Genomic DNA, 22413 nt, shown 5'->3' on the forward strand with positions numbered 1-22413 from the left:
CTGACAGTAATTTTTTTTTTTAATGGGAATACTAAAAATTAATGACAATTAAATTAAAAATATTAATTAATTGCTAATGGATAATTAAACAATGAGATAAAAAATAGAGTGGCATTGATTCGTCAATAATTGCCTTGATACTTGCATTGATAAATATATATAAGTGGTTACAGGACGCTAAATATATATGAAGTCGGATAAATTTTCCGGGTAAATATTATTACAATTCTCATGGTCATTAGGTGAAAATAAAATGCTTATTTGTACATATAATATGTATGTATATATATATTTAAGAGAGACAGAGCAATAAATAAAATACTGAGGACATTTGAATTATTTTTATTATTATTCAGAGAAAAAAAAAAAACAACAACATTTAATGGCTATTGTTTTATAAATATATATAAATTTATAACGGGCCTTGAATTAGACGAATAGGTGTGAAATTTATTTTAATAAATTATAATTATGATAATAATTATAAAGTACACGGTAAACAAAATACCTAAGAGTGATTTCCGTGAAAAATGAACACTTGTGAGAGAAACGCATAAAATAAAATCTAAATGTGTTGGCATAATGCTATCAGAATGTGAATAGACAGCGTTGTTGCATTTGATCGTTAATATTATTGAGGAGAAAGGAAGTGGGAATGCATGTGCCAAGTGAGGAATATCGCGAGTCGCTAGGAATGCACAAACAAATCGCGAAAACCTTCAACTGTGGATATTTTTAATCTTCAAGTAATTTATATAAATAAATTTATTTATTAATCTATTTTTAATTTTTTAATTCATTATAAATATCGACTTCAATAACAAACGTCACCAGTTTTTATCATAGCGCTCTATATATTTAATGATAGTGTTTATTTTAAATACATTTTTTTGCCAGGAAAAGTTGAGATAAAAAGTTAAAAATAATTGTGATTAAAAAATTCTCTGTCGTTTGAAGGGAAAATTATTATTTCAGTTTAAAAATTATCAAATCTCCACTACTGTTTATTAATACAAAAAATTTAATGCCAGTAAATTCCATTTTTTTAAGTTTAGTAAAGGGATTATTTTAGTTCAAATTAAATTATTGTTATTATTAAATTTTTTTCAAGTAATTTCATTAATTCAAATAATTGTTACACTTAAAAAATATTTCATTTATATGGTAAAATTTAATTGACATAAAAATGGCTACAACTTTTTATTTAGTACCGAAAAACGGTGAAAATTAACAGTCATTTTTTTTTTTCTATACAAAAACGGAAACTTATTTTCAAAAATACACGAAACTAAATGAAATTTTTTAACGTGATGTCACATAAATACAAATAAAAATAGATGATGTAAACTTCCTAGGAAAATTCATCACAACACTGCGTGACTAATTTTACGAAGCCCTTCATATCAGCCGTACCCATAATATAAATTCTATTGAAACTTGAAACGTGAACGGAAATTTTCGAATGTTCCTAAAGAAATTTCAGCCTTGAACCTCCAACGTCCCTTAAGTAAATTAAAATATCATTGCATCAGCCTCTTAGAAATTTTTCTAACGTCAACAAAAAACAAAATACGTCATCTCTGAAGCTTATAATTAGAGTTTAAATACAGGGACGTAAATTAGAGTAATTATAAGTGATAAGACAAAACAATGCCATGATATCTGTTGAAGAAACATTTAAAAATATTTTATTGACTTTAAAAATTTAATTATACTTTAATGGAAAGTTTTTTCTCTGATTACGATAAATTACTGATGACCAAAAAGGTCTGGGAAAAAATTTATTGGTTTTTATTTTAATTTAAGAGAATTTACATTACGTCAAATAATTGAAAGTTTCAGTACAGCGTACGTAGAGCGCGATTAATTATTAGCAATAGAATAGAACAACAGCACACATAATGTGCTATTTTAATTTACTTATTTTTTCACTGTACATGTAGAATATTAATATCAAAATTATTGTTATTATTATTTAACAATAACCAATGATTGGCCGTTGGCATCATAACAGTAACGTGTAAACCAATGAATAATACTGAGCAATGTAAATGCATTTGTGCATGACCTCGGGCTAACTAATTGCATCCCTTCAGTAGAATATGGCGTTTATTAAAGTCCTGTCTCCTTGTTTGATCGATTCAATGGGCCTTTGCTCTTTAGCTCATTAATTTGATCGAATTTTATACCTACACATCATAAATTGCCATTGCTATTAAATAATTTAAACGTTTTTTCTTTAAATCCCTCAATAAAAAAAAATTTTAAACGTAACTATCGAACTGTACACTGTAAAAACAATTGTTTGAATTTTCAAAGATTGCATATAACGCAATAAACACATACATTTGTGCTTGAAATTTCATTACTAATTTCGTATAGAATTTAAAATACACGTTTTTGAATTTTCAAATAAGTATAATGAAATTTCAAATAGAATTTTTAAAATTCAATATATGTTTTAAAATTTTCAATACTTGCTTTGAAAATTTAAAAATCAAGTATAAATTTTAAGCACGTTTATTAAAATTCATATTTTTTTTCTTAATTTTGAATACCAGCTTCATTATTAAATTACGTATATTAAATTTAAAGCTTTTTTCATTGAAAATACAATTCAAATATCTAGTTATGAAAATTCAATTCTTTTTGTATTGTAATTTTCAAATTGTTTTTAACAGTGTACACCGAAAAAAAAGGATTTCTTGGCGCGAAAAATTATTACTCACCCCCAAGAAAATTTTTACTTGCCCTCAGAAATTTTTTATATTATAAATTGAAAACAAAATTTTATTGTGTAGAATTTTATTCTCGAATAGAATTCAAAAATAATTAAAAAAATTTTTTTTCGCGGTTCATATTCACCAGATTATTTGTCCCAAATAATTAATGTCTTGATCAATTTTTGTTCTACTTGACAATATAAATTTTATAAGAACTATTAATTATCTTTTTAATTAACAAATTGATACTTTTGAAATGCGTCTAAAAAAATAAAATGTGTCGAAATAAAATTTTTATAGCTGCTCATAATTATCTATTTAATATAATTCAATAATTATTAGACTCAATTTATTTTTCAGTTGCACATACAGTTTTTATGTCTTATCAAATGTACATAAAGTTAAAGATAAAGTTTTTTAATTCGGCCTTCAATGTTATTACGTCGTAGTAAATTTTCTTCCACTAAAATATTTTCTTTTAAAAATTGTCATAACAATTTAAATAATTAAAAAATAATTTAAATTTCCTTTATCGTAACCTCACAGCAATTGACAATACCTCTAATAATATTTATAATTCTATATACATATATGTTTATACTCACATATAAATCGATGTATGTAATAAAATTTATTATTTCAATTGAATTAAAAATTTATCAAATAAATAAATGACAAAAGTTTATTTTTAAATTTTATGAAAAATGATGAAACATTTGAAAAAATTAAACGAGTCAAGGCTTACGGAATTAAAAACGCTGACAAACAAAGTAAAGTATACGGCTTATTAAATAATATTAATCGATACCGCTGACGTCACATCGTGCGGTCAAATGATTAAGAAAATAAAAAAAATCAGAACATTGTTCTAAGTTTAATAATCTTACACAACCTGATAATTTATTCACCACGACATAGTACACTTTTTTTTCATCATCCTTTGAATTATGTTACTGTGCTAAAGTATCTGCTTTTATAACCGCATTTTTCGGGTTTCATTCTTACGTCTTACATCAATTTATACTAAACTGTGCAACATACCCCTGCAGTTAAAAGCTTTCGTATGACCTAATGTATTATAGAAACGTTTAAATATTATTATTTATTCACAATTAAATTACCATTTAAAACGTATAGTAAGAGACTTACGATGATGTTTATAAATTTATATTAATAATTCATTATCGTTGTCGCTTTTTACAATTATTATTTTAATATCATGTCAACGACCTTCTATTATCGACATACACTCTTTGACAATTTAACTGTCTGTGCAGAGAGTTGATAAATCCAGTCATTCTTATACTCATCATATATTCATATTCTTATCATCTATTATTTATTACTTATTACATATAAATACAAGGAATATTATTTAATATAATATATACTTTTATATCATAGAAATTTATTATTTATTAATATTATTAATCTGAAGATTGATAAATGAATAAATTAAACTCATGATTATTGAAATTATATTTCAAAAAGTTATACAATCAGTTCGAAGTTGGTCGCAAAACGGCTACTTTATAAACATGTAATTTTTTTTAAACTTTATGTTTGAAATTTCCGCGGGTACACGGATAAAAATGAACTATAGAAATTGAGAACGACAAGTAATATAATGATAAAGTGATCAGTAAAAATTATCATTCTTAATATTTTTATGATTAAAACGTGAATAATTACAGAATAAGTATGAAAATTTATTGTCTATGCAGGAAAAATTACTATTTGAACTTTAAAAATCGTAACTGATCCTCAGAAAATTGACGACACGTTTTATAAAATTTATTATTTGGAATGTTAAAATTCCTCATACTGACACCCGGGGTTCGGGTTGTAATTTCAAACACTAATTTTTAAAGTTTATTTTTTTCCATGTACGTCCACTTGTAAAAGATTTAGCTTAGACTAACTTATTTTTTGAAAATTATTCAACACAGATCTAACAACCTCTCCTTTTTTTTATAACAAAGATGTCTAAGTTCAAAATATATATGAGTGCAAATGAAGAAAAAAATATCGTCCCTTTTCTGGGTAAACCTCGTAACTGCCAAATTATAATTTTTTCAGAAATCGGTTAAAACATCTATTCTGTTACACGTGCGTTGATGGAAATATTAAAATTCAAAAGTCTCTCGAATATTCTGTTATAATTATTAAAATTTGAAGCTTTTTTTACGCAATAGCAGTACTAAAGAATGCTTTTCATTCATAATTTTAATTATGAAAAAAAAGCAGTTACGAGGTTTACCCAGAAAGGGGACGATATTGCCTTGCATTTGGAACACATGGAACATAGGCCTCAATCTCTCGTCAACCCAATAAACAAGTACCTAAGGTCATAAAATTTGATCCATACTAGTTTTTTTTTACTCAAGTATACATATACATATTTTGAACTCAACTTAAATAATATATACTACGACTTAAATGTAACGCTGTTCGATAGAATATTTAGTAAAGAGAATATTAAATAAAATATATATTAGAATACAGAGAATCCAACACTTTCTTATAAATATTTTTAGGAGTATTTTAAAAAAAAAATTTTAAATCAGGAATAAAAAGTCAAATTTAAATTAAAATCAACTGGTCGTAACTTGCAGAGGTTTAGTTCTACTGTATATATATTTTAATATATAACATATACTAGTCAAATAAATATTGAATTCTTTGCATGCAAAAAAAAAGGAAATTATATATTTTATAAAGTATGTAAATAATTTAATTTGTTTAGCAAAAAAAAAAAAATATTTTCTATTTTTAGTTAAAAGCAAATTTAGGTCAAAAACAAAAGCTGCGTAAAATAACCCGCAGGTTAATTTTTAAACTTGCATACATACTTAACAATTTTAACGTAACTAAAAATTTGATTTGTCTATTTAAAAAAGTAAATATATAGTCTTATCTTTCGATAATAAAATTAAAAAATCGTAAATCATAAATTATATGGAATAAAAATAAAATATAATATTTCTGCAGTTCTTAACAAACTGTCAACATCCTCGAGAGCAAGTGCATATGCATGCAATTTATTTATAGAACGATATGCGTATTCATGCGCAATATTTGACGACAATCGCGTGACCGAGTGGTTGGACGAGGTCAGTAAATAGTATTCAGCCGCAAGTATTTTCCCTCGCACATTTAATTAAATGTTTGCAATTATAATATGAAGTAATTAATACAATCATCAATAATATCAATACCCATTTATACTTTTGACGTACTGTTGGTATATATATACATATATATTTATTTGTTTTGTTATCATTAACACGGTACTAGTAAATTAAAGTATAATCAGTCTTAACGACATCATTAAACTCACTTACAGGTAATAAAAAAATCTTATTGACATTTAATTCTCCCCACAACGTATATATATACATATATTTATATGTAATGATAAGTAAAAGCTTTGATAGCATAACAAGCTTAATCCAACTTAATAGTTTTGTTTTTTCTTAATCATCCAACCAGTCAAGGTTTTTTTCCCTCTCCTTATATCATCAATCGCGTATTATATGTTCAAGTGACTTTTGCACGTGTACAATATATATCTTCGTTCATATTAGAAAACCACCGAACTCTTATTTTTTAGAAAATAACTTTTTTCACATTGTCTATGCGTGATTTACATTTTTTTTTTTTTAAATTTATCGAATTCTCAAGTTATAAAAGTTGTCGCACAAAAACTGCCCAACTGCATCGCCAATTTAAGAGGAAATCGATTCAAAAATGAAGATAAAAAATATTTTTTCGATGCACATAAAAAAAAATTAGATCCTGAAAAAAATATTTGCATGTTAAAATTCTTTTTCCTAAATTGAAAAATTGTCTTCACGTTTTTTTTAACTCCTGTATAATTTACAAAAATGGAGTTACGCGGTTTTCTACTAAAAACGATGATATATATATAATGTATTATGTATTTTTTTAATACACGATGCGAGATATAAAAAATCTCACCCTCACATGTACACAACAACAATAAATTTGAAACGCATGAACGCGCAATGTACAATTAAGTGCACCAGCTAGAGCAGTAAAAGATGAGTAGCGAGATATGTGTGCGTATTTTTTTTTTTTTTTTCCATTAAACTCAAAACAGCGTGTAGAATGGAAAGGAAAAGGATGTAGAGCATTTCATTTGTGTTAGTCGTAACTTAGTGTACGTATATCCCAATAAAGTCAAGGTTTTCTGATGAGTTGGCGTAACAGAGCGATGTACGATCCACGATCTTATGTACCACGTCATGTGCGGCCAAACTAGTTAATTGCAACCTCAAGAATAAGAAAATATTGTTTATATTTATTTATTTATTCTTATGAACACCGATCGATTGGATTTTATTAAAATCTGCGTTTAGATTCTTAATTTAAAATTTGATTTTTCCCGCGCAATGATATTTAAAATCATGATAGAACAGCGAGGTCAATCGAATCAGAACATGCTCCGATACATTAATCACCTAGCAGATAAATTACCTCTTGACTGGTTGCAAACTGTTGGATTTACGATCGTCTTCGCGAATGTATGACTCACACCCACTCTATATTATTTACTTTACCTTTTCTTTCCTCTTATTAAATTAACGAACAAATAAACAAAGACATAAAACTTGATAATGTCAATAATAAAAAAAACAACACTTTATATTTATAAATATAAATTTATACACATATAAATATCGCAAAGTTGGCGGTTTTGAGGTAACTCCAATGATAAACGTCTATTTTATGCAACTAGGTTTATTTAGAAATTGCGCAATTACAAAAATAGCCCCATTTTGTTAGACGACCCAAAAAATTTTTTATTTATCTCTGCATTAAAATTTTTAATTTCACGTCCATAAATAATTCATTAATGACTCAACTGTTAAATAAATTATTGAGTAAATATTTAAAATAAAAAGGCAATATTGTAATAATAATAAAAATGAATTTTTATTAAACACACGTAATAGGCCAACAATAATAGTAAACCCAGTCCAGTCGAAGGACTGGTGTAAGTTTAACGACCTGTAAATATTAATAATAATATATAAAAAAATTTTAAAAAACCGCAAGAGAGCGTAGTATTAAATAAACAATTAGCATGGGTAAAGTGATGTTGTGATGAAATAGCAAGACCTCGACGAGCATTCACTAGTTTTACTACACTAGGTGTCGCGAAGCTCGCAACAATTCCGCGGCTACCTCTCCTCGACAACTCCACGTCTATTCTCGGGTCACTCAAGTTCATTGGCTCTTTTTAACTGGTATGCTTGTGTTCTATGTACTTGCTTACATATATATGTATATATATGAAACCATCTCCTCCTATTTTACTCTACATCCACCTCCTCATCATCGTCATCATCATCATCATCATCGTCGTCACCATTACCTTCATAATTTTCATCATAATCATCCTCGATTCTGTACCAGTTTGTTCTTAACTTAAAACGAGCTTCGTATAATATCGACACAGGCGATGACGATTACGATTACTATTAGGATTAGACTCGACAGTAATTTACGAAATAATAATCGCTACTTAATGCTACATGCACATGTACTTGTCTTTTTATGCACTCTTGCTCAATCGGCGACAACAACAGCACCAGCACTCATATTAATGTTTGTTGAGCCTGGTATGAGTCACTGACCGACTAGATAAACCACATAGACAACCCATTCCTTTACTCATAGCTCAGCCCATCCATTTCATATATATTTTATATTTATTTACGTCTATAACACGGATAATAACATATTTTCTCTTGCCGTTGGTTTTTTAGTTTCTACAGACAGCTTAATAAATAAATTATACTTATTTACTACTTAGTGCACACATTAATTGACTAAAAAATTCAAATAAAAAATTATGAGTACTAAATATTTATATAAAACAGAGTAATTTAATAATCATGTTTTTTAGATTGACAATTAGGATTTTATTTTATAAATTAGTTAATTATATTCTGAGGTATAAATTTAAAAATAATTTATGACGTACATTAAAAAAAATGATACACTGTAAAAAATTTGCGGATTGAACGCGAATTAAAGTCGGAGTGAATGCGGATTTAAATAAAATCCAGATCACTCCGAAATTACTCCTCCAGAAAAATAAACTCCCTATTTACTTCGTATTCAAAGTGATTTTTTTTTGAAACTCTGGATTTCCGAGTGTCGGAGTGAATTCCGATTTAAATAAAATCCGGATTCACTCCCGATATTCTAGTGTAAATTAAATATTTATTAAATAAATTATGGCGCTGATTTAAAGTTAGTAAATTAATACATGTGTTAATTTAAAGTAAAAAATCCACTGCGAACTATTAAAATTAAAAGGATAATTTTTTTCCGTGTAAAAAAACGCAAATGATGAAATATTATTTTGAATAAATTATAATTTATTTGTTTACTCAGTCTATTATTCCACGGTAATGTAAACACCGTGTCATTGTATAATAATTTAAAAAAAAAATTCCTCATGTTAAATTCATGTTGCAAATAAACGTTGCGTATCGATAGAAGTTTAAATTCACTATTTTTATAACATATATTTTTTCATTTACACTCCATTCATTCTTTATTTGGTATTGTTATTTTTACGTAATTGCTCACTCATTATTAATAATATTATTATTATAAATTACAACTAATGCTAATGCTGATGCTAATTGATTAATTAAAACACTAGGTATTTATTGCCATCGCATTTTTACAATACCGTCGCGGTTGTTTTTGTTATTCTTCAGCTCGTAACATAACGTATTATAATTTATTCCACTGCTTCCTGTGTTGCTGATAGTATATTAAATCCCCGTCACACCTTCAAGTGGGTCGCGTCAATTCATTGCCGATATATATGTACATGTATATTCTCTAAGCCTTGAATATTAATCATTTGATGAAAAACAAATAAATAACAGTTAAGAGAAAGTAAATCAGTATAAATATAAATTTCTTTAAATAAATATATTATTTACTTAATCAAATGTTAAATAGATATTCTATGTGTACATATTTTTTTTATATATATACATATATATGTTTATAAATGTTAAGTTGTATTCCCACAGGTCTATCGACCTTTTGCCAATAGACTATTTCTATTTCGCTGTACATATATATAAGTATGTATCGTATATACATATTGAAAAAAAAAAAAAAAAAATAGGAAAACGTCACGATTGATAGAAATAATTCTATTGTAATCATTGGAGCGTAAAAGCTTCTCAGCAAATAATGTTATCCTGTCTAGGCGTGGTGATCTTTCAGCTTCTTTCCTTTCTCTCATTTCCTTTTTGCTTATTATTTTTTATATACCTATTATATATTTATTTATCATTATTATTATTGTTGTTGTTGTTAGTTGTGATAGTAGATAGTAGAAGTTTGTAGTTAGTTGTTGGTTGTAAAAGGAAAAAGGAATATACCAACAAGCAAACGCTAATTGTAGTCCTTTCACGGACACAACTCGTTACTTCTTATATATATATATATATATATATGTGTGTGTGTGTATACTCTGGTGTCAAGACACTGTGACAATTGTTAAGTAGAAACATTTAACCGTCATATAATAATACAGCAAGTAATGAGCCATAGAAATCACAATAAAATTAAATTACTAGTTTTTATAATGACGTTTATTTGAACTTAATTTTTACCTTTTGAATATTTAAAATTAAAGTCGGTTATTATTAAATTTATTTAATTATAATTTTAATTATTAACTTAATGGAAAAATATATAAATTATGAAACGCTGGGGAATATATTGAGAATTAAAAATAATATAATGAAAAAAATATGTGTCGGATTTTAATTTAATCTTACAGGCCATTGACTTGACATTATTAGAGTCTTAAAAAAAAATATATGTATATTTATAATACTGACGCAACTAAACTGTTTTTGTTTAATTGTCGTGTGTGTAAAGATAAGTTTAGTTGATCAAAAAGTAAAGATGACCTCGCTTTCACCAATGGAAACTTTTTTAACCTCAACAAATTTCTTTATAAAATAAATATATCGATAATGATTCATTTGTCCAATTATTATTTAATTTACGCGCGCTCTCATGGTAACAAATATTCTTCCGGTGGAATATCAATTTAGTTTATTTGAAGAAAACATTACGAGTAATCGATCTTAATTAATGACCTTTCGATAGCTCAATAAATTTATTAAATTAGTGCCCAAATGGGAAAAAATATGATATCTATCAACAACTTGATATTACCCGATACTTGATACCTTTGAAACTTTAACATTTACACACAGAAAAAAATAACTTTTTGAGCCAAGAAAATTATAAGGAAGACCGAAGTTATTTTGGAGCAAGAAGAAATTTTCTTAGCTCAAGAAAATTTAACTTCGTTCAAGAAATTTTCAGTCTTCCTTAAGATTTTCTTGGTTCAAGAAAATTTACCCTTGACTCAAGATTTTTTCCTTCCTGTGCACCTACAGTACAATCTGTTAATAAAATATATTTTTTTTCTCGCTTTTACTTACAGAGAAGATAAAATTTTTTTTTTTTTAAAAGTGAGTCGAGCCTCCGAAATCGCTTATGATTAAATCAGCTGCCTAATTTCGAAATCCAATAAAATCATTTATTTTTTTTTTTATTTTATACTCTACGTCTTTTTGCTTTTCGTTTTTTCATTTTTATAACTTTTTTTTTTAAATCAAGTAAAAATTTGGCTTCTACTAGGTCAATAATTTAATCTTTTACCTCATAAAAGTATAAAATACATAATTATAATTATTTTGCAGTTAATTATTTATTTAAATTTATTTAACAATTAAAGACGTGAATTCATAAAAATTTAATCGAGCTTTCTCTATAACATTTAATATACATATGATATGATACTCATATTGGTTTTACTACAGTATAATTAATTACACCCGGTTAAATGAATTTAAATTCGTCAGAACCAATTTCCGGTCTTCAATAATTAATCAAATTAAATTACTGTTACGCTGTAAAAAATTTCCGGAGTAAATGCGGAGTGGATGACTATTTTTTTATTTAATCTCCTTGGAGTAGTAAAATTTACTCCGAAGGGGAGTTTATTTTAATTTTGAAACTCCAGTTCAAGTGGAATTCACTCCTAAAAAAAGTTTAAATATTAAAACTCCGAGTGGAGTAAATTCGAATTTAAATAAAATCCGTGATAATCCGCATTTACTCCCGATTTTTTGGTCTCCGTTTATTGTTAAAAAAAAAAAAAATTATCAAAAATTTAAACTTTAACCCTCAAAAGATATAAAAGAGCAAAAAAACAATATAGTTATCTGAGGAGTCATAAGTTGATGTAAAGAATCATCGAAAGTTCATACACGTGTCGTCAATCTTTTATGCTTTTTTTTCGATTAGCAAAAATTACTCAAGACCTTGAGAATTATTTTCGATGAGACTATAGAGTAACCTTGTGGCCAGAAATCTACGCGTGGCAAATCTTTTTTTTTTCTTTGTTTTTTATTTAACATTCGCCGTATTCGCCATGGGCACTAAGTAAAGTATTAACAGCCCTGATTTAAAAAAATGATTAAAAAGTATTTAAAATGATTTGTTTTTTAATCATTTTAAATACTTTTTAATCCTTCAAATCATTCTAATCCTGTCTCTTATGGACATTTAACGTGTGAAATCATTTTTAATCATTTTTTTTAATCAGGGAGAAGCAGCCCACAGAAAAAGAGTTTTTATTTTTTTCACTATTTTTATCTTATCAGTGAAACGAAAATTAAACAACAAAGACTACTGTTACTTATGTTATATTCGAACAAATATATGTAAATAATAAACTAAGCAATGTAAACATATTTTTATTACTCACGTTTTTAAGTTCAACAAATTCAAGGTGAACTAGATGGTTTTGTTAACATCTCAAATATATTAATTAGCCTTAAATAAATAAATAAAAATTTAACAATAGGATTTTTTATGAAAGATAAGTAAATATATAAGAATTTATATTTTATAAAAATTAGTCAACCTAAAGAAGGAAATGATTTTTTTTACTTTCGTGCGTAACACAAGACAGCGAAAAAATATTAAGTCCACACTAATAATACACGCAAATTTATTTTTGTCTCAAATTTTTTGTTGGCAAATGTTATGAGCTCAAAGACCGGTTTTGTCCACACACGTTAGTTGAGTTTTTTATTTTTTTTTAATGCTACACAGTTTGGTTATAAAGTATTAAGTATCTGTGATATGAGAACTTGTCACTGGTTCCCCATATATATTTTTTTACTGTCCCAATGTCATTTATAAAATAGAGGGTGATTTTATTTTATTACTTGTTTATTATGCCCTTCAACTTGAAAGCATGTAAGGAAATTATGGTATTCAAGTTAACCGACATCTAATAATTTTTTGATTTTTTTTTAACGATAAATTATGAAAAGAAAAAACGAATTTTTTAAAATTGCGCCTGTAGGTTTTTTTTTTGCAATTGATTTGTTAAAAAAAAATCAAAAAATTGTCAATTGTCTACTGATTTTATAAAAATTCATAAAAATTTTAATGATACTGAAGTTACCCGAGGTCTAATAATTTTGGGATTTTTTCAAAACGATAAATTATAAAAAAAAAAACTATTTAAAAAATTGCACCTGTAGCTTTTTTTTTTGCAATTGATTTGTTAAAAAAAAATTAAAAAATTGTCAATTTTCTACTGTTTTATAAAAATCCATAAAAATTTAAATGATACTGAAGTTACCCGACGACTAACAATTTTTAGATTTTTTCAAAATGATAAATTATAAAAAAAACTATTTAAAAAATTGCACCTGTAGCTTTTTTTTGCAATTGATTTGTTAAAAAAAAATCAAAAAATTGTCAATTGTCTACTGATTTTATAAAATTTCATAAAAATTTTAATGATACTGAAGTTACCCGAGGTCTAATAATTTTGGGATTTTTTCAAAACGATAAATTATAAAAAAAAAAACTATTTAAAAAATTGCACCTGTAGCTTTTTTTTTTGCAATTGATTTGTTAAAAAAAAATTAAAAAATTGTCAATTTTCTACTGTTTTATAAAAATCCATAAAAATTTAAATGATACTGAAGTTACCCGACGACTAACAATTTTTAGATTTTTTCAAAATGATAAATTATAAAAAAAACTATTTAAAAAATTGCACCTGTAGCTTTTTTCATTTTGTACATATGCATATTTTTAAAAATTTGATTTGTCTAAAAAAAATCCGAATATTGATAATTGTCTACTAACTTCAGGACCACAAAATTAAATTCGTAAAAAAAAATTATTTATATTTTATATCGGAATAATATATTTAAAATATATAACAATAAATATTTATAAATATATAAATTATTAATAAAGTTATTTAATTGCAGAATATTCCGAACGATAGTGAGGAGACGTCATCAGAAGTAGTCGAGAGCGATGAGAAACCGGAAGTTAAAATAGACGGATGCGGAAAAGAATCTGTGTCCACTACATCAACAAGTAAGTAATTACACAACAATATTATAAATAATAATATATAATGTATAATAATAAAAAGTGGTTAAAGTATGAGTATATTATAGTCTATAGTAATCGATGCCGCAACTTTTTATATTTTATATATATTACATGCAGGTAAAAATTTATAGCTCAAAGAACTTGAGTACTCTACTTGAACTCTACCATTTTATAACGAGTACAATGTACTGGTTATATTTACGTCGAGTACATCACGTGGTACTTTTGTTGCCAATAAAATGAACCCGAGGTTAACGAGTACTTGTATTTTATAATTATTAATTATTTACTTATTGATAAATAATTAAAAAATAATTAGTCAGCATCCAATAGATTCAATTATTTTTTTTTTACTCGATTAATTTTATAATTAACATATGACAAAAAAATTATTTTTTATTAATTCCATTTATAGCATCAGATAATTTTTACTGAAATTGAAAACAATTAATTTTTATAGAGGAAGGGGGCACAAAGCGGGGTACTTCAGTTGCCGAGAAAACAAAAAAATTTTCACTTTTGCGGGCAAAATGGAGTACCCCCTAAAAAAGGTAAAAAAAAAATTTCTGCGTATTAAATAAAATTGATTAAATTAAATTTTTTTCTAAGTAATTAACAACGAAAAATTATAATTTATACAATTATTCGATGCAAAGAAAGAAAAAATAGAGCACTACCTCTCCGAGGTGTGCAAAAATTTTATTGGTTTTTATCATAAAACAAAAGCCATTAACATTTTTCGACTGTCACTCGATTTTTGAAAAAGTTTAACAAAAAATATTCAAAATAATACTCAATTTTATTTACAAAAGTGATTTTGGAATATTTAATAAACATTTAAAAAATAACATTTTTTTTTATACAATTTTGGGGGTACCCCGTTTTGCCTATCCTTCCCCTATATGCCCAGAAAAAAAATATTTCTTGGCGTAAAAAATTTTTCCTAGTCAGAAAATTTATCTTTTTAATTAATAATGGAAAATTTTATACATAACAGTATCCGATAATTCGGTATCTATAATTAAGCGATTACTCATTCGGTTTCTAAGTATTTAATAGATTAAACTGTTAGACGGGTTTTGTACTAGTGTTATTATTATTTATTTAATAACAAGCCATCAAAAAGGTGATGTGTATGTATTAGTTTCATGAGTCACGATGAAACAAAAGCCTCTGGTCACGAAACCGACGTTATAACCTGGGGAAACTTTCCATCTAATCGTTTTATTTGTTACCATATCCTCTTTTTTTTTATGTTATATTAAAATAATAATACGTTTCATGTTAAATTAGATATTTTAATCTAAATTGACAATAAAAAATAAGTTTGTAACACGAAGATGGAATATAAAATTTAATGCATAAATAATTATTAACAGTCATAATAATATCACATCGATAACTCTATCGGTATATTTGAAATTTGAGTAAATGTTAAAAAATTTAATTGTATATTTATCAACAAGCGATTGCCATATTATTGGCTTTATAATAAAATAACAAGACAGATAATTTAAGATTTATTTTAAAAAATTGATAATTAAACACAAGTACGGCCCCCACTTATTTTTTGTTGTGAAAAATTTTAAAGTAAACATTTTTATTTAAATACTTTCATTACATATTTCGATTTATTTTTCTCTGGCGCATTGATAAAAAAAAAATATGACACTTGTTGAGGCTGATGTAATTTTTTTATTGAATTTCATAAATATTGAGTTAATTTATTGAGGAAGTTTAGGTCACCTAAATTTTTTATGACTAAATAAATTATTAGAATTCTTAGCTCCGTATACTGGGAGGTAAATTTATTAAATGTTAATAAAATTGATTAATATTCAATAAACCCTCATTCTATTATAATTTAATTTACGAGTATTTAAGGTAAAAGTTCGATTATTGGCATCACAAGACAGAAATAAGACGTCAAAATTTATTTAATATATTTAGTATTGATAATAAATGTTACTACTAATTTATAAAACATTTTTAATAAATATATGACATTTTATATTCCCGGGTAAAGAAATTTTAAGCCAAAATAATATTAAAATTTTTTCTCGGCTGAAAAAAAACCGAGGTAGTGAACAGAAGACTGAAAATTGGCTAAGCCGAAAAATGGCCGATAGTTAGGCCTACAAAAAAACCGAAAATGGGCTGACTCAATTTATCGGCCAGTTTTCGGGCTTTTTATTAAGAATAATAAAATTTCGGCGTGATTTTGCCCAAATTTCGGTCAAATTTAGGCCTCACTGAATAAAATTCCGTGGTTTCGAGGTGATTTCGGGCAAATCTTTTTACCCGGGTTATCACTCCAATGTAACCTGCCAATAATTGAGCTTTTACCCCATATGCAATAAATTTAAAACTCCTGACAATAAAAATTTATCAAACATAAATATCCAAATTTTCAAACCCCCAATATATATACTTGTATAAAATAAATTTGTCCCCATAATTATTTATCTAGTCCATAACCTACGGTAGAGTAAATTACTAAATTTTCCAGTACATTTTTTATATGCATTTAATTTAACACACACACAAAGCATATTATTGTAGTCTGTATAGCAGAATACGAGACTACGCAATTGGCTGTCAGTACATTAGACTCTAAATTAGTCACTATCTCGCTCCTTTCATGGTCAGCCCTCATACATTTATATACATTAACATTACCCACACTAATGTAAACATACAAATACCCATGCATACATATTTAAAAGGGACATACATGTTTGAAGAGTGAGTAGAGCGTCGTTGGCATTATTTATGACCCCATGATTTCAAGTTCACACTTATCATCATCCAAACTTTGATAAACATCATGAGTAAAAAATCAAAAAACGGACCTTAAGTTCAAAACAGTTTACTCTATTTATATATATACATACATATATGTACTTAAATACTTGACATTATTTTACTAGAGACCATTGGTTCGGTTTCATGAGGTATCATAGTATATCATGCATATACTATTCGAACCAAGTAAGCTCAGGAATATAAACATACATCTACATATAAAAAATATCACATATATACATAAAATATACACATCTTCCCACTATTTTTCTCCCGGTCCCTCCACTGGAGAATTATCCGGTTGTATATCGAGCTCGGGCTCCATTCGCATCCACAAACCGGTTTCGCGATTCTCCGCGTGTTATTAGACACCAACATTGTACGTATTACTATACAACTCATCGTCTTTATTTCAAATTTTCCATCAGCTCTGTACGCCATATACATACAGCACAAATGTTTTTTATCTTCTGTACATCATAATAGAGATAACAAAAAAAAAAAGGTTTAAATTATTTTATAGCTGGTTGATGTTAATAACGGTAAATTTTTTTTTAACATTAAACACATACATATATGTCTTATATATATATATTAATAGATAATCTATGTAATTTTAACCACCGAACGTATCAATGAACTGTATTATTAATCGATAAATTTATGATGTTATGGCAGCACTTGAAAAAAAAAATAAATAACGGGTCAACTGAAGTAAAAATTAGGGAAAAATAATATTTTATTTGAATATAAAATAAAAGTAACGTACAATTTACATGTTAAGTTAAATTAAACATTTAAAACATGAGTTATACATAATTTTAAAAGACGGCTGAACGCTGATAAACATCGGCCCTGAAGCATTTACTGCAATAATATTGAGAAAGTGTTCGTACCCATCTGCTGTAAATTTAATATGTACACTTTTTTAAACTTCATTATGTATTTTAATTTATTTTATTAACTTTTTTTTCCCTGGATGCTTTGAGAAAGTTTTTAGAATTTTTTTAGCAAACCCTTTGCTGCAGTGTCATTTAATTTTTTACACTTGACAGTTTACTTTTGGCTGTAAAAAAAATTCAAAGCTGTTTTATTAGACATTTTATAATCATGGGCATGGGAAAGTGTAGTAACAATAAATGACTTGTAAGTTTTTATCGAGTTGTTATTGCGAGTCTGTTGAGTTGAATCATGTGGAGTATGGAGTACAGTAGCAGTAGTAGTAGTAAAGTCGAGGGAGGATTTTATAACAGTGATACCAAAAGTCGATAGTAACCCGCGCGACCTTCCCCTTGACCTTGAATTGCGTATAACGCATACTGACGCTCCTTTTACATACTTTGTAACCGACAAATCCATACAATAGATTCATCAGATCCGTGTTGATGCATCTCATGGTATTCAATTTTACATCTATCCATATGTTCATATATCTATCATCAATAATTGATTATAATTACAAATGCGCTTAAGTTAGAAAACCAGACACATTAAATTTTCCCACGAGATGAAGCGAAAAAGTGCAAGTACGACTGATGGATACATAAACATATCACGTATGTGGAAACTACATGCATTCATATGGAATACAAGCAAAGTTTGCATCAGTACCTGTACCAGAGACCAGAGTATAGGATACTTTAGTTTTAAGCAAGCGCGCATGTGTGCAAAAACATTAAAACTCCCACTAACGTACTCGCGTGATGCTGTCGTTGCTACGTGGCACATACGTGGGTCCTTATATATCCATCTCTTGATATAATATACACATTTCTAATATCAATTTTTACATCCATCACATCAATTTTATTAAAATTTATATCCAATTTTTCAAATCACTACTCATCATTTATGATTACATGATAATACTCATATACAAGCTGATCAATTGACAAAAAGTATTAACAATAATAAATATATACATATATATCTTCTGTTCATGCAATCAATCTGAGATCTTACATCCTAATTTGAAAAATAAAATCTAGTTGTTTCGATTGCCTGAGATGGAGAAGACAACAGAGAAAGAAATATTTATAACTGTTAGAGATTGCTTCCAGCTCTTCTATTCCATAAAATACATTTTATACTACATATATATATGATATTTTATATCCTTGTCTTGCATATACATGCTGTGTTTCAGTATCGTGTGTTCACGCATGAGTAAATCTGAAACTCAGTATATACGTGACCGGCTCTCAAATAGAGTAAACCCATACATACATACATACATACATTTATACATAGTATATATATATATATATATATATATAGATATATATATGTCTAACGAATGAGCCACCATGTTTGCCAGGGTTCCGCGCACGCTTCTACCAGCGTACACTAAAATTCATCCTCTTTCAACCTGCAATAGCATCCGTGCCAACTTATCATCTTATCTCGCTCGCTCATTCTCACATCCACACATCCAACATCGCCACACTACTCTACACGCGAAATAAAATAAAACGATGATGAAGTTTACGTGGCCACCGGGAATGCGCGCGCATCGTCCTCTCTTTTACCAAAACAACAATTTAAACTTACACGATATAATACCCATCATCATTATTTCCCGTAACATCTGCCATTGTACGTTGCCGAAAAATTGCCAGCCCGTGACACTGTAATGTCATACGCATAAATAAAAAACAATATAATAATAATAATAATAATTTGGGAATTAAAGTTGCCTGGCTGCGATGGCAATCACATTGAATTTCGAATGTACCAGAGACAGCGCTTCTCAACCGCGGCCGCGGATCCTCTCTTATTACTCCCGATAAAATGACTCCTCACCTCACCCGCTCTACTCGAGAGTAATTCAAACTAAACGTCAATAATACGGCTCTCCTCTTATCTACTCTGATCTCATCTCAATCTTTTAAAATATTGCTGTCACACGTGACGAAAATATTTTCGTAACAATGAAATTTCCGCGAAATGTTTTTTTCCCATACGTCAATTGGATTAAGTCACTTTGAATATTATTTTCATAATATTTTTAGTAAGGCAACCAATGCGGGTTTTGCATCACCCGTCAAACTTTTAAATAAAGACACATATACACATATGTGTATATGTATATGTTGTATGTATGTATGTATGTATATGTACCGAGTTTTCTAGATCTTTAGTTTTAGACAGCGGGTACATCAGAGCAAGAGAGAAAGAGCGATAATATTGTGGGTAAGTCGGAGAATGAGAACCTCAGTGCCTACGTGACACAAAGCGGCTAGCAGAGGGCGTCGGCGAAGTCGCCTGATCGCAGTTGGTAGGCGCGCGCGGCCCGCGGCGGGGCTGCGCGGGGAACTGGGAGTTGGAAAACGAAGCAAAACAAAGCGCGTTTGGTGGGAGAGTTAAACTGCCGGGGAGTTTAGTAGTCGTGTTACAAACGTTGCCGGGCTCAGTCGGAAACCAGCTGCCGAGTAATGAGCAGTGCGGGAAGGTGATAGCGAGAGTGGCCAAATGTGTTAGCCGAAGGATTTTAAATGCGCATCCGAGCCCAATTACCGCTTAATGCGAGAGGCTTTGCGATAGCGACCAATTCAAATTTAAACATCGCGGGTTTTTTATGGTTAATACCCACTAATTCCCGGTTGTAATTCTACTTTTGTTACTTTTTAAATTTCAAATACCTTCGAGAGGGAAATAAAAAGACAAGCGCGGAGAAGAGCCTTCACCGCTTTTCGACGCTTTGTCCGGTTGAGTTTGAAAGGGTTGAAAAAAAATAAATAAACAGTCAAGAGGAAGGAGACAAAGAAGAGAAGGGGTTAAGAAGAGGAAGATTTTTACAGAAGAGTTGACAGAAAAATAATAATTATATTTAAATAATTACTCGAGGAGTGCAGTGTCAAAGTCTGTGATAGTATTTATTGAAAAAGATTTAAAATATTAAAGCTCGACTCATAATAAAAACATCCATCTTCATTGTATTTGAGTCGGCTCCGCTCAAAGTACATCAGTTGACCGGATAAATAATAGGCTTTATATATTTATTTATATCTGTGATACACTGATATACATCGGTCCGAAACCCGCTGATTGCTGATTGTCTTCGTTTTCGACCAAGTTTCAAAATATCAGCAACTGACGGTCAGTCTGCTCTATAAATTATTTATTTGAAACGCGACTGCTCTTTTGAATTCAGAAGGTACGTTAACGTTTTCAAATATATATATTTTTTCGAAAAAAACACGTAGAGTTTGTCATCATCATCTCTATCATCGAATAAACCAACTCTACTTTTCGATATTCTTGTAGAAAAAAAAATAAATAACAAGACGTTGCTACAATTATTGTCGGGACACTCGATTGTTGATATATCAGTGATTAAAAATATAAAATATATAGTGTGTAGGTGTTTTTGTATATACGACTGACTCTTTTTTACAATTATTGATATTGGTGCGTGATAATATTGAGAATAACGACAGGACAGCCAAATAAATTTTTAAATTTATATATATAACTATAAAATTTAAATAAACATTAGTTTGCATTGTTTCGTATTTTTCAACAAATTGTCGTTACACGTTTGAGAGTTGTATATCAAGCTGACAAATATATAAAATATATATATTGTTGGTAATATTATTATTAAAATGGTGGAGAAAATATTGGAAGAGCGGGAGGATGGCCGTCCAGACGCCGGAAGAGGTAATATATTTTTTTATTTATTTATCATATTATAGTATATTAATAATATGTACAAGTTGTATTTATAATTTCATATTTTTTACTTCCTGACTTGCGAGATCTAGGATTCCGGAGTAGTAATTTTTTATTTTACCTTCCGGTGTTTCAAAACAAAAATAATTCGACACTCTACCGGCTTCTCCATGTAATATATATATACATATATGTATATATAAGATGGGGATTTTCGCATTTTAATTCCTGAAGACAACGAAGCTCGTAAGCCGTTCACTTGTATGGATTTTTTGAATTATTTAATACCTTGTTACGTAATAGGTAAAAATCTGTACATATATATGTACATATACATATATGTGTATATGTATGTCATAAATGCATCATGATACTCCATTAGTTGGTAAACAGAGGATGTTTACTCATACTTTTGCAACATTTGTCGTTAAGCCAAGAGAATATAAACTCCGATTGTCCCTAAAAATATTAACGAATCATCGCCTAAGTCGTACTTAATATTTGCTAATATTTTGTTTACTTACAATCAAAAATAACCGGTGTATTTCTCTACACTATAAGTTCTTTGTTAGAGTTCGTAGTTCGTAGCTTAACATCTCAATCGCCGATATCTTTGTTTCCTTTGTCGTGAAATAAACAAAGGGAGGAAAAAAGCACCCGGGTATTACGTGATTTCCCGTGGAGAATCCATTCAGTC

At 28.1% G+C, this 22413-nt stretch overlaps 1 protein-coding gene and 1 long non-coding RNA gene across 4 annotated transcripts in view; one reads left to right on the top strand and one right to left on the bottom strand.

Moving 5' to 3' along the window:
• LOC130662895 (MAP kinase-interacting serine/threonine-protein kinase 1-like) overlaps positions 1-22413 on the top strand; it is a 40710-nt gene that overhangs the window by 6228 nt on the left and 12069 nt on the right. Inside the window, exon 2 of one of the 2 annotated variants that reach the window (XM_057461851.1) lies at positions 14108-14219. In XM_057461851.1, the coding sequence (XP_057317834.1) occupies positions 14108-14219 (112 nt within the window). Of the gene's footprint in view, positions 1-14107; positions 14220-20422; positions 21705-22413 lie in introns of those variants that run through there. The other variant, XM_057461852.1, reaches the window with a different exon arrangement.
• LOC130662900 (uncharacterized) lies at positions 17764-19991 on the bottom strand. Of its 2 annotated transcripts, none has more exons than XR_008989119.1 (2): positions 18382-19991; positions 17764-18108 (listed from the first exon to the last, which is right to left on the bottom strand). It is a non-coding gene; the product is annotated as an uncharacterized LOC130662900 (long non-coding RNA). The 2 variants fall into 2 exon arrangements; XR_008989118.1 differs by having other exon boundaries at positions 18187-19991.

This window comes from Microplitis mediator, chromosome 2 (genome assembly GCF_029852145.1).
Source record: "Microplitis mediator isolate UGA2020A chromosome 2, iyMicMedi2.1, whole genome shotgun sequence".
Classification (NCBI taxonomy): Eukaryota; Metazoa; Arthropoda; class Insecta; order Hymenoptera; family Braconidae; genus Microplitis; species Microplitis mediator.